This window comes from Hirundo rustica, chromosome 10 (assembly GCF_015227805.2).
Source record: "Hirundo rustica isolate bHirRus1 chromosome 10, bHirRus1.pri.v3, whole genome shotgun sequence".
Taxonomy (NCBI): domain Eukaryota; kingdom Metazoa; phylum Chordata; class Aves; order Passeriformes; family Hirundinidae; genus Hirundo; species Hirundo rustica.
Genome location: NC_053459.1, coordinates 11,407,401 through 11,421,698, shown reverse-complemented (window position 1 = coordinate 11,421,698; position 14,298 = coordinate 11,407,401). Strand labels below are relative to the sequence as shown.

At 39.6% G+C, this 14,298-nt stretch overlaps 1 protein-coding gene across 6 annotated transcripts in view; it reads right to left on the bottom strand.

Annotated features, from left to right (window-relative positions):
• The window catches only part of U2SURP (U2 snRNP associated SURP domain containing), a 47,524-nt gene continuing 33,226 nt past the window's right edge, over window positions 1-14,298 (bottom strand). For all 6 annotated transcript variants that reach the window (XM_058421899.1, XM_040073835.2, XM_040073841.2 and 3 more), the window contains 8 exons: window positions 13,778-13,934; window positions 13,307-13,402; window positions 12,618-12,684; window positions 11,487-11,649; window positions 3,830-3,940; window positions 2,704-2,822; window positions 1,794-1,961; window positions 1-526 (listed from right to left, as the gene is read on the bottom strand). In XM_058421899.1, the coding sequence (XP_058277882.1) occupies window positions 388-526; window positions 1,794-1,961; window positions 2,704-2,822; window positions 3,830-3,940; window positions 11,487-11,649; window positions 12,618-12,684; window positions 13,307-13,402; window positions 13,778-13,934 (1,020 nt within the window). In that variant the 3' untranslated portion in view covers window positions 1-387. The remainder of the gene's footprint in view (window positions 527-1,793; window positions 1,962-2,703; window positions 2,823-3,829; window positions 3,941-11,486; window positions 11,650-12,617; window positions 12,685-13,306; window positions 13,403-13,777; window positions 13,935-14,298) is intronic.

Genomic DNA, 14,298 nt, shown 5'->3' with positions numbered 1-14,298 from the left:
TTCATTTTCTGTTCAGATTTTATTTGAAATCTAATTCAAATTGTCAAAGCTACAAAAAGGGGGAACATTTGGGTTATTTCTGCTATGTCACAACATTCTAAAAACAAAATATCACTACTGCCAGCAGATCAGTTACACACATTTCTGATGAAACGTCTAAACACAAAAATGCTTCTTTTAGGAAATAGTCACAATGAAGATATTTTGTACAATATAAAACAATGACGGGTCTACAGATGCCGATACTCATGAGTATACACGTGCATTCACCAAAAAAAAAAAAAAAAAAAATCAGGAATGCTCTTTTGTTTTTAAACAGACTGTTCAGGCACAAAAACAAAACCGCATTTCCAGTAAGTGACAGCATCATAAAAAATATTAACATTGTCAGTGTTTGCTTTTCTTTGACTTCTTGTGAGATCTGTGAGGAGAACGGGACTGAGACCTGGATTTTTTCCCTGACTTCTTAGGGGATCTGGATCGTGACCTCCTTGATCTTTTGGGTGTTCTGGACCCAGACGGCGACCTGCAAAAAACCAAAGTTTTATGTCAAATACTACTTGATAAAAGCACCTTTTCCTGAAGTTATTTGTATTCATTTATTCAGCCAAACAAGGTAGAAAATATTTTTCCTAATAACTAAAGTAACAGGATGATATCTTGCTTTTGAGAAAAAGGCCATTATTGTATTATAAGGCTTTGAGAGTATTTTAACTTAACTTCAGTGCTTAGAACCTACATGAGAAATAACACACACTCATGTCCTTAAACCCACATCAGGAATTCACAGTCTTTCACATAAGCCTCAAGCATGTTGGCTCTTGTATGAATTGCAGCCCATGTCCATACAGAAATGAAAAACTATATTCAACTGTGTTACAGTGAAATACTTTCGGTTCTCATCAAGCGTATTCAGATTGTGATGCAACCCCACAGAAAAAGAAGGGACACTGAATAAATTTACTGTCATCTAACCCACACCTAATATATTGATCTAATATAATGAAAACTGAATGAGCATCACATTAACTCTAAAAAAAAATAGTCTCAACTACTTTTCTACTTTTATTTGAAACCCCTATTTATATTAGCACAAGAATACTGGAGTTTTGCACTACTATTTTTCAACACCATCAAAGGAGTTTTCCTCAGCCTGACTGAAGAATTTTATATCAGTAAGATATTCTATATTTCTTAAAGAAGCAGAAGGTGAACTTTCAAGTTTCAAGTTACAGCAGCATTAGCAGAATAATAAAATTTCACCTCAGTTTAACATTAACCGAAGACAAATATTTGTGTCAGAGTGGAGGTTAGGAAATACCTTGTTTGGAAACAAAACCCCAAAAGCAGTATCCGACTTTTTTCCCTTAAAAAACAAACTGTGGGAGTGAGCAGCTTCATGGAAGCTCATCACCAGTGAAAGGCTGTATGGTCACTGTAATTTGAGAGGTTCTATAGAAGGGCTACAGAAATTTTAGGAGGACTACAGAAGACTTATCCTTTGAAAACAAAAAACTAAGAAAGCAGCAAGGTGCTCTAGTTTAAAGCTGCATTTCTTCAAATCACCAGTAAAGAGGTAAACAAAAGCACAGCAGAGCAGAGTCTGCAGCTCCCAGGGCAGGAGGCTATGTGCACTTCCAGCCCCGGTGCCCAAAGGGACTAATGAGGAACCGCACCGCGGAGCACTGCGAGACAAAGCACCTGAGTGTCAAACGTGCTCTGCTCAAACACCCTGCCCCAAACACCAGCCAAACACCCAGCAGCTTCCTGAGACAGAGAAGATACCAGCTCACCTTTTGCCTTTTTTACTGACATCTCTGGGAGAATCTTTGTGTGAGGAGCGGGAGCGGGAGCTCTCCTTGTGGGAGCGCTCGGAGCGCTCGGATTTGGGCGAGGGCGACTTGGCTCTGCGGCTGCCGCTGCTGCGGGACGGGCTGGGGGAAGCGCTGTGCCGCCTTTTCCTGGCCACGGGGAGGGAAAAGGCACGGTAAGAACATCTGGGCCTTTTTGCAGGGATTTGCTTTAGCCAATGGCGTGCCAGCTATTAGTAAGTAATTAAGATATCGTAGGCTTTTTATTATTAAAACAAAACATCAAGTTGAACGTGTGCAACAGATTTTCTCTGCTTGAAAAGAATTAAGGCCCGTGAGTCATTTGGTAGTGTAAACACATTCTGTCAGAGCTCCCTGAAAAGCAAGGCCTTGTACCGTAGCTACACTTAGCAGCACGGCAGAGTTTGGCTATGCAAGCATTGGAAGATCAGTGTCCCATCAGCTACGCCACGTGCAGCCATACAGGAGGATCTGCACTGTGACCTGAGCAACACTGAAACCACCACGGATCATTTGTGGTCTGTCCTCAGAACGGTTTTCTGACTGAGGCACTGCAGGCAATTCACTGCTACAAGACACTTAACCCCCTTTGCAACTGGTAATCATTTTACCATGCCTCCCCAGGGCATGAATGAGCTCAAGCGCAACTCTGTTCAAAGGGAAGTGGTACCTTACTTGAGGCAGGGTAAAAATGACAATTCCTTTAACCTTTTGGAACATGTTTTAATAGCCAAAGCACAGGGCTGGTTTGGTTTTGTGTTTTTCTTCTAAAATTAGATGTGTGAAACAAGGTAATTTCAAGGCTGTCACTGCCTACGAAGACACTGTGAGGGTTTTCCTCCCATCCACTTTAGCCCAAGGAGAGCCATACCTCTCTTTTCGTGTTGGTGTACACTCCTCTTTTTCCTTCTTATCTTTGGACCTGGTCTCAGACTTCTCCTTGTCCTTTTTGTCTCTGTCCCGTTCTCTTTCCATCTCTTTTTCTTTTTCCTAGATTATTAGAAGCATCATGATTTCAGATAAGGTGTGAGTAATTCTTAGAGGCAATCACACTAATGACAAACAGCACAAAAGCAGTGAGCACTGATGGAACACAGCACATGATCTGAACTAATGGTCACACCCTCCCAGCTCTTCAGCCCTTTGCTCCTGCTTGGGACACAGCACAAACATTCAGTGTAACACCAACTAACAAAAGCATGAGGGGTATCACTCTCTGTGAGGAAATGTGAGTATTAACTGGAAATAAGCAGTCTTCAATGTCACAAATTTCAGGGAAATATTACAGTTGCAATAGATTTTCTAAACTAAATTAAACATGGAAGAATACCAGGAACCTCTTTCTACTTTAAACATGTGCACTCATCCTCATTAATCCAGACTGAAAATTGATATACTCTCAGAACTAGAAGATATCTAAAGACAAAACAAAAATACAAACAAGATTCTACAATAACATCTACACTGTCAAAACCCAACAACTATAGTCCATATCTGGGTATCAACAGGACCATTTTGAAAGAAAATATACACCCTGAGCACACCAAGTGCTGTCTGTCAAACAGAAAATAATAACTATAATAATATTACTAACGCTGCTTAAGACTATTTTTTCCTTTCCTTGGGAAGCCTTTAGCACAACAGATCAATTACTAAAAGCAGAATGAGAAGTCTGATGAACATCTTCAACTGAGAGCTGTCCCTTTCCTTTCCCACAGCTAACAGTTTGCTTCATGCAGTAGATCCAGGAGTGGTCTCTAAGGTTCCTGTACACACTATGACAGCCAGCTGTAGAGTGGGAAACACTACAGGACTTGGATTAAAAAAGGAGATTGTTCGCATTCTGCAGAAAGCACTTGGACTTACACATGCAGTTTGACAGTACAGTAGTATTTCAACAAGAACCATGTGTTGCTATGTTAAAGCCACCTTACATTCGATAAACTCAATAAAAGCCTATCACAGAATCAGAGGCAAACACAAAGACCAGTTCTTACCCTCTGGAGCAGCTTGTCTCTATAGTGTTCAACCTGTTCCTGAAAACTCTGGCCTGGCTTCTTGGGTCTTTTCCCAGACTCTAACTCATCCTGAAACTTCATCACCTTAAGCTGTGAAAATAATACTGTCCATTAGATTATTTGACTTATATTATCCAGTTAGGCAGGTGGCTGAAAATGAAATTTCCATGACATACAATCCGTGTTCTTCATTCCTTCTATACAAGCTTGTGCACAGAGACACTACATTTATTTAAACTGGATCTAAGCAACAAAACCGCACTCTCACCTGCAGGCACCTGCAGTTGTTTACAGACACGGTGAGAACTAAAAATAGAGGGTTTTTTTCCTGTTATTCTACTAAATTCTGTTCCCATCATTAGTACACTGTACCCTTGTATTTCTTGGGTCATTATCTGTTTTCTTCCTTTCAAAATGAAATCATTTACTGCAGGTGTCAATATATTCTTTCAACTTCTCATCTACTTCAAAGTTTCCTTTGGAAACTGCCTTTTTTTCCATTTAACCCTGAATGTTAAAATCAAATGACTGACATAATTAGGACATAAAACAATGCACCTCCTCTTCAGGGCTGTTTGCACAGAGTGGCTGATTTGAAAGAACTGATTTTTACTAACATAATACTTTTTCATGTGCTAACAAGCTTAGCAACCAAATTCAGTTCCCAAGTGCTGCGAAATGTAACACTAAATTTGCTGCAGTATCCCAACAGTCACCAAGTTAAGCAGATGTCAGAATTTCTCCACGTGTTGGGTTTTTCTGTGGGTTGAGTTTTTTTGTTTGTTTTTTTCCTAGATGAACTAAAACTTTCTCTAAGCTGATTCACATCATCCACATCTCTTACCATTTGTCAATTCTTTATTCCTAGGGATGTGCCCTTGTACAAACAATCATTCTTTTTTTTGGAGGAGGAGAAGGTGTCTCTCTTTTGGGGAAGGAGGAAGAGCTTGGTAATAATTCAGGTTGTATTTGTCAGCCCTCTTCCAAATGTTCATGGTCTGACCCTCCTGCACATCCTGCTCCAACATCAACATTCTATATATGAGTAGAATTTTTCAGTGCTTGAGCTTTTATTTCCAGCAAAAACACTAAGTTTGTTTTCTCTTTAAAATCTCTTTAAAAATGTTTCATTCTTACACACTGGAAACACACAAAGCAACTGTGTCCATTTTGATTATCTGAAAGGATTCTTATTCTCCAGGTCCTCAATTCCCTAACATGAAGTAGTCACAAAATCAAACTCTACAGGTTTTTCTTCCCTCTCAAAAATCCAGCAGACTGGATCTAATCATCCCTTCCAATTACTGACAGAAAGGAAAGGTATCACAAAAACAAACTAATCACAAGTATGTTAACAAACATAAAACCCAAGCAAGGATTACACTATTTTGAACAAGATGCCCTTTTCCTTCAGATACAGAGCTTACGTCAACACCAAAATTTTCATTTTAGTCTCAAATATAAGAGAACAACTTGCTTTGGGGGAAAGAGAAACAAAATTTTAAAAAAGCACTGTTATACCACAGTAATTTTCTGTCAGCTGTTCTGCTTTCCTCCCTCACTTACAGAGCCTGCTCTACCTTGCAGTTGAGCATTTTTTCTGACAATTCAGCCAATGGAAAACTCTAATTATCATTTGTAGCATACCACCTTCCATAAAGGCATGTTTTTCTCCCCCCACTTTAAAAGCAGAGTTTCAAAGGCAGAAATATCTTTTGGAACCATATAATCAGTGTAACTGTGTACCACCTGTGAAATCAGGACAGCATTCCCTACCATCACATAAACTCCAAGATCAGCAGCTGCTCAGCACCTTCAGTACCAAAGAGGAGAAGAACAGATTTAGCTGCTCCAGGAAGCCTCTTATGCTGTCATGGCACGAATATGCCCATTAAGACTTTGTTTTCCCAACTAAATAACCAATATAGTTTAAAATGCAAACCAAAACCCCTGACCAACGAAAGTCCTCAAAATCCCTCTGTCCTCATAAGATGTGTTTCTTTACATTTTTAACCAAAGCTGTGACAGTCTCTATCTAACCATCTTTTGAAAGCAAGGAAGCCTGACTCTACAGCCCAAAGTAACCTGAGATGAAAATAAACTAGGACTCCAAACAACAGGCTTCACCTGATAGAATGAGCGAAATAGATTTAAAAAAAAAAAAAAAAAAAAAAAAAAAGTTGCCACGCATGGCATACAACCCACTGTTGGCAGGAAGTTTAAAACAGCAAGAGGAATTATTTGCATGTAGCTTCTCAAAAAACTGTGGGTGGAGAGGGGGACTGAAGTGGTCATTAGCAGGTGCCTTGAATAGAGAGAAAATAGGAAAGGCTACCCTGTGGAAATATCTCACTCAACACCTCCCCAGACTGCAGCTATGGCAGGATCAGGAGGTTTCCTGAGACAGCTGTGGTCTTTTACAGACCACCATAGATGGATTTCTCCTCCACACAGTTGCTGTATCTCCCTTTGAACCCATGTAAACTGGCTCCTTTTCAAAGAAGCTGTGAGCAGAGGAAACGAGCACACCCCCTGGAAAGGTGACAAAGGGTTACAAAGTGCTGAGATGGTATCAACAGCTCACTACAGACAGACCAGGCTCTTCCATCCCCTCCTGCACTCCAAGCACAGGGTCTCCCTTCCACCCTTCCCTTGCACCAACTGCAGTGTTTGGCTAAGCCTTCCATCCACCAGAAGCTCACCCTCCTCCCCAGTTCCATCTTCCCTCCCTTAGTGAGATGTATTGTCAGAGCTCACAGGATCAGGATGTTTCCTCACCCAGCAGAGGTGAAGCCGTTAGATCAGATCATCCTGCACCTTAATGTATAGAAGCTTTTGCTATTTGCTCTCGTCCATCACCACTGTAACTGTTTTATAAGAAAGTCCCAAAGGCCACAAAAGGATTCTCCACAAAATCTGACCACTCAGAATTACTATTTGAACGTAGACGCTTGTTTAAGTCCCTTCACCATTTCACTGCTCATTGTACGCTGGCCACAGCGAACGCTCCTCACGATCTCTCCATGCAGAGTACAGGATGCTCACATTCCTATCACACTGTTCAAGATACTCTCTCAGGAGAAAAAGATCCTTAATACTTAGGCTTAAATCTGCTTAAGCATCTAATTGATGAATTTTGTAAGCATTTCACTTTGTAAACCTGCATTGAGAATGAACTAATATATCCTCATTGCACTGGTTACTCTTTAAGCATTCTTGTTCAACAGACAAGAACTGGTAAGCCTGTTCATTTTCAGGAGTAAATACATCAACTTTACCTGCACTATCCCCAAAGTCAGTAATATGCATGATAAAATGGAAGGGGAAAATATTTCAAATCCCTGTGCCAAAACTTTGCAATACTAATTCCTCAGACAGAGAGAGCAGCTTCCCAGAGCAGAGCTCCCAGTTCAGAGACTGCAATGCAGAAGTGTCAGATCTCCCTGGAGCTGCTGTGAGCAATCCCTACGTAATGCTCCACTGCAGGATCACAGTCCTCGCTACCGGGGAGCTCTTTCCCATGAGCTCAAGACAAACACTCCACAGCATGCCTCCTGTCTACTGGTTCTCATCTGGAGACTTCTTCCCTCTCTCCTAGAACCCATCTGAGGAGTGTTTAAAGGGTGCAGCCTTAGCCAGAAGCTGAGGCCTTGATTACAGCCCACCCAGGAAGCAGGCAGGCCAAAGGAACCCGTAACATTTTGCTGCCGCAAACGAAAGCTCTGCTTTTCAACATTTAGATACCAACAGGAGTGCTGTCCATAGCCTCCCCCACATCAAACTGATCTGCTTCCACAAACTGTTGTGTTCTAATCTTCTGCTGATACTTAGTCCATGCAGAAGGTTCTACACTTGCAAAAAGGCCTTTTCACAAGAGGTTACTCCACAGTTACACAGCCTCCAAACCTGAAGTGGCCATGTTCAAACAACGAATTTGAGATATATTAGCTGCATGCCACATCTTAGGATGAACTAAGAAGCTCATCACCACACACTAGATGGAAGATGGGAATTTCTGCTTGGTAAGTAATGTAAGCACTCCAATGCAGACTGATTAGACACTGGACAGACATCCAAACAGACCAAAGGGTTTTGGTTTTCTTTAAAACAGTCTTGCCCCAACAATGGCTGTCATAAGTCCTATATTTTGCCAGAAGCAGAGCAAAATATTTCTTTGAAAGCTTGATTCTGCCAGCAAGCCTATGAGTAGCAGAATTTCTGCAGTTGCAATATTATCAACAACAGATGACAGACATACTGACATACACATGTGAAATATCTCTTCCTCCATAGAGCCCTCTGGCATGCTCCATCACACCCACAGGTTACCAAGTGCCTCAGAGCTAAGCAATTCCTGGCTTTTGGCTTTGTGTGAAACAGAAACACAGTCTAAGATTTAAAACAGACCAGAATCTTCTGAGTAATCATCACCTTCAAAGAAACAATTGCTATAAATAGTGAAACTATTGATTAGCAAAAGCCATTTTGTCTCATCTGTTGTTATTAAGCCACAATCAGTAGGATATTCAATGGGGTATCTTTATGCCATTTTGCAGTAGCCTCAAATGTGCCAGCTACAGAAACCTCCACAGACTGCAAAAACCAAAGGGTTTTATTTTGTTCTAGTGATGATTACAGATAGCTCCTGTGACCTGACAAACAAATACTCAAAAGCTGAGTATTCTGCACACCAAGCAACATAATCCAGAGAAAGAAGTAACAGAAACTGTATGGAACTTCCTGACAAAGGTAACCACCTGTCCTTTGTGACATCCAGGAAATCTCTTTGGCTCTTGGTAGAACAACAAGTTGTCCTTTCAATACCGTGAGGGGGCAGGGGTGTTTGGTGTGGAGTACCTGTGCAGGGGCAGGGAGGCACTGACAGCGCACAGCCACAGGACAGGGTCACAGGATCCAGCCCTGCCCCTCCTGCAGCTGGGGCTATCAGCAGGAACCCTCCACACCACTGCTCTCCTACCTCAGTCAAACTCTGCCTGGAGGGCTCAGGTGGCCAACACGAAGGTGAGTGAAGCCAGCTACTAAAAGGACTAAAATCCTGTTTAACCCTTTTGGAAGCACCGAGATGTCACGATTTTTGATGAGCCTGCAGCTGTAGATGAAGCTTTTTTGTTTGGAGTAGGATTATCAAGATGTGTGCAGCAAGGTGAAGGCAGAAGTAAGACACGCTAAGGAAAGGTCCAAAGAGGACTACGCTGCTTCATTTTGTCTGTGAGTTTATCTACACTCTAAGGGATGCCTAATGAACACTTTAAATAATAAAATTCCCATTTTTCTACCACTTCATAGCACTAAGTTCTCTGTACAAAGAGGAATACACCTTTTTTTTACAAGTCCCAGGGCGGAAGAAATACACACAAAGCACCATGAAGACCACTCTGAAATCTGAGTTATAGTATAAAGCAAAGTGCCAGTCTCTGCACACTTAAAAAAAAAATTAAGAAATCACTGTTCTCCAGTGTTACAGGAAAGACTCTGCCCCTGCTAAGTTCTGGAAAGAATTCACACTTCAGAAGGATTAACAGGGGCATGAGAGAAGCAAACAAAAGGTTACTAACTTGCCTCCCCTGATGGCACCAGTCTGATGGCTGAGGCCAATGCTTGTTTCTTACTTCACTTTCTTCTTCCAGCTAACAAGCTTAATTTACTAACTGTGCCAAGACAAAGAATGGTGGCTTTATTAATGAATTTCCAAAAAATGCACAAGAAAATGCTTTTCAGCTTCCCTGGCAGTCACTGTGTAGACTGTGTAGCTAGAGAATTAGACTTCACCAATTTTTTTGCCAAATATTTTACACTACGTTTTTTACAGTACATATTAGATGGCACAATTGTTAAAGCTGGTAATTGGTTGCTTTTTTCCTCAGCTCTTTTTCTCAAATTTAATAATGGTTGTGGGTTTTGGCAGGGATTGGGTACATACTAAGAAGAAACCATGAGTGTGAATGCTTTGAAGTAGTACAGGGAGTACTTTCCTGTCAATGACAAACTTGAGGAAAATTTTAAGTACTCCTACATAGTGTCCGAAATGTTCTCAAAAGGAAAGAAGTTTTTCTCCTGGCAATTCCAAGTCTAAAACCAAAATGGTAATTTACTTACCAAAAAGAATAAAGTGCAAGCGCACACTTGAAAAATTCATATATTTACCACCTAAACTTTTACTGACAGAATAGACTGTTGAAAGAACTTAGAACACTTGTGCGGTGTAAAACTGACAATGGTTAAAGCAAATCACTGCCTAATCTGCCTCCACAGCTGCCAAGATAACATCTGTAAAACAGAGACTTAGTCTGAAAGGAGATCTTTCCACAACTGCTACAATCAATATTGCAGCAACATGAAAATTAGTTTCACTGGTACTTTCATTAATCTAACATCATGTATTTTCTACAAAAATACTGCCACCATGAGTCAGGTCAGACATAAATCCCATTCAGCTTCTCACACTCAGAATTTATTCACTTGATATGGCTGTATACCATGAACTTTCAAACTGCCATTCAAAACAAGAGATTTCTAAGGGATTAGTGAGAGTCTATTAACTTAAATAAAATCTGGAGAGTTAAAAGGGGGCATATTTAATAGAAACAAAATTTGTGACATTTTAAAATATTATTGTCTGAACATCTTAGAATAGTATTACAGAATTTGCTAATGTCTGATTTTAGCTAACTAGCACAGTATAGCAAGAACAGGTAGGCAGCCACAATTCCACCTTCACAACATCACCCAGGTCATTTGGAGATGCTACAACTGCATTAAGCATTTAGCAACTTATTAATATCATTTTAGTGCACTGAACAGAAGCTACAAGAATTCTGGTATTCAGTATCCCCCAGGTTTGAATACTGAATACAATCCAGGAAGTCACACAGAACTTTAAACCTGATTTTACATGGCAGCATATGTCAGAAAGGCTGCACTGCTACAAAAAGCTCGTGCCAAATTCCAGTTCTAGTTACCTTCTCAGTCAAGCACAAGCTCAGAAGCCAGAACCAAGCCATAACAACCTCTGCTGATCAAGCTTACCAGCTACACTAACACCTGTGCTTGGAGAAAGGAGAGAACCAGGCAGCCCTATGAACTGCACACAGGGCTTCAGTTAAAATACCTCCAATTCCACGACTACGTGGGTTAGCCGAATCTACTTCCTTGTTTGATGGCTGACAGTGAAAAGAGACACTGTTAAATGCAATAAAATAGACACTTCAAGGCTAGAAACAGAGAAAACAAGAAAGGCAGAGGACTAAAGCCACATCCAAAAGTTAAACCCAAAAGTTCATTTGCCAAGGGGAGGAAAGTGTGAGGGCACTCGAGAGATCTAAAGCTACAGTGGTACTGAAACAGAACACTGAAAAGGAACAGACATTCTCAACATGCAATATGCCCTGACTATCTTTCATTTTTTCCTCCATTATTTTAAATGTCAAAACCAGGCAAGGTAAGAGTATGAACAAATAAACCTTTATAAAAATACACCAGACTACAACAAAAACCCACTTTATAACAGGACTATAATTATTTCAGTAAAAATAATCCCCAGTCAGATGTAGAGAACTCAGGGAGGGCTGAGGACTGGAAAGGTGCAGAAGGGTGGCACAAAATGCCCCGTGCTCACCTCTATCTCTCGGAGTTTGGCACGCTTCTCTTCACTCATTTCTGAATATTTGACTGATGACTTGGATTCAGGCATTTCCTCTTTAATAGGATTGGAATACATGTGTTGTTCTTCTGACTTAGAACTCTGTGTGTCTTCTTCATCTTCACTTTCTTCTTCTTGGCTTTACAGAAAACATACAGAATTAACTAAGATGTCATAAATTTCTTAAGTACATATGAAATGTACTATTTCTCTTACTTAGTTTCTATTATTATAGTTTTGAAATCTTTTAAGTTGAATTATGTAAATCTGCAGCTACAAATTAGTCTCCATCTGTGAGACAGATCTTTCATTTAATTAAACTGTTAGTTTTTATTACTCACACAATTTACACTTTTCATAGAAACATACTGCAGAAGAATTCATGAAATTTACAGTTATTAAATACATATCTACCTCAGCTACAAAAGGAAACCCACTCCCTCAGCAGAACCTCAAAGTGCTGTAATGGCTCTTTTCAGGTATATTAAGTTTAATAGAAAAACAGTATTTCCTACTTTTGCTCTTGGGAGATAAACCTGAGAGATGGCAGATACCCAAAATTATATTCCCAGGCTGGCCACTAGAGTGCTGCAGGACTCCTGCAATGCAGGAAGTTTTTACAGCACTAACTAACAGATGCTCTCAGCTGCCTGAAGAGCGAAGTGCAAGACAACTCAAAACCAACTTCTGCTGGCATGGAGCCTATCAGCATCCAGGAAACACCCCAGAACACGACTCACTGTGCTTGTCTCAGCAGCAGAAGGCAGAGGTTTAGATTCACTCGTATATACCTGATAGCAAGATTTCCACGCTACTACCTTAGCTCTTACTATTTGATGCTGAATTCTCAAATCAGCATAAATTCACAGATTATAGTTAACAACTCTACCAAAAAATGTACTCTATCATGTTAGCAAAAAATCATGGGGGCTGAAAGTATGCTACACTAAAATCCTGAGTTTTCTCCATTTTCTATTTTCCTACTTTCAAAATTTCATTTTTGTTCTACTCATGTAATAACATATCTATGTTGTAAGGAGTTCCAAAGACACTCAACCTTAGATACATAAAATAAGAATGTTTTCATTAGAATTAAAAAGTACTTACTTTTGAATTTCCTCCTCCTCAGATTCTTCATGTTGGTCAAAAAGCTCCCACTTAGAAGTAGTAACAGCTAGAAGAGACAGTAGATAATTTCAACAACAAAAAAAGCTACCACTTAATCTGAAAATTAGTATTTGTAAAATAATTACAGTAATATATATATACACACACACACATAGTATATAACATATATTAAGAATTACAATGTGGTAAAATTTACCAGCATCCAGCACTTAATACAGACTTTCTATTTCAGAGAAATATTCAAACCAGCCCATTATCAGAATATTTACTATTCACAAAGCTATTCACTCACACTGCATATCACATTGCAGTAAAGCCTTCAAATGCAGAGAAGTGTTCGTCAGTTTGTAACATATTATCTTTCAAACAAAGATTAAAAAAGATTGACAGCCACATACCCAGATTTTTTTGGTTGTGTTCAGGATTTATTCTTAATAAACTGGAAATTACTTTTAAAGGTTGATAGGTTACTGATGTAGAATAACCATAACAGAATACACTATTTTCCTTTTTGGTTAGAAATTCAGTGAACAAGTTACAACAGAAAATCCTACTATGTTACAACATGAATCCTATTAGCATTTTAGCACAGATCAGCTGAAAATAACCACGACATAAGTGACATCATGCTTTCAGTTTAGTTCAGAAAAGGTGCTTTCAGAACTAACCTTGAGCTTCCAGTTCCGATTCATCCACTGCTTCCCACTTCGAAGGGGCAACTTTAAATATAGGCTCATTCTTTTTTGAGTCTTCAGTTGTATCCACTGGGGGAGAAAGAGACACAGAAAAGTAACTTAGAAAGCTCTTCAGAAGTTGAAACTGAAAAGTACTAAAATAACAGTCAGAAGAATGAAACAGATTTTACAATCTTAGCATTACAAAGTAAAGAAACGAGGGTTTCTTTCAGAATCACAGGAAGTGTCTTCCCGTGTTACGCATCAGATCCTGACGTGTGTAACATGGGAAGACACCTGCGTTCCGGAAGCAATTATTACCTAAAAACAGTAGAGCACATTGAAATTAATCAACATTTTACAAAGCTACATGCCAGATCAATTCTAGGCTGTATTTCTAGAAACTACCCAGGAAGAAAAGATCAAAGACTGAAGATTGAATTTGAAAGTTGAAACATTTCGTACAAGGAACTCCATCAAGATCATCATCCAGCGATTTAATTGGGACTCCATCCAGATCATCAATAGGAGCAGCATCAATAGGAATTCCATCCACATCTTCCAGTGGAGCACCATCAAGCTCTTCCTCAATGGGAGCACCATCAAGATCATCCGGTACTTCCTGAAAGCAAATATGCCATTATTCCAAGTACAAATCTACACTGCTTTTCTTTACTTCTCCAGTTATCAAATAACTTCTTTTTAAAGAAGCACTTTTATAAATACCAAAACCTCGAAAAAGTCTACTTCAAAAATTTTTGCTAACTAGTTGCCTATTGTAGATGAAATAACATCATCTTCCTATAAAAAATTATAGACAAGAACTTTGGATTTGTCCACAATGTACTGGAAGCTTTACAATACCTATGTTCAAAAGAAGAGCTATTAAGTTGAGGTTTAGCTCAAAATCAGTTAGAGTCAGACAAATCACACTTTCTTGATACGCAAGTTTCCCCAAGACCAGTAAAATGAACAACTGACAAAAA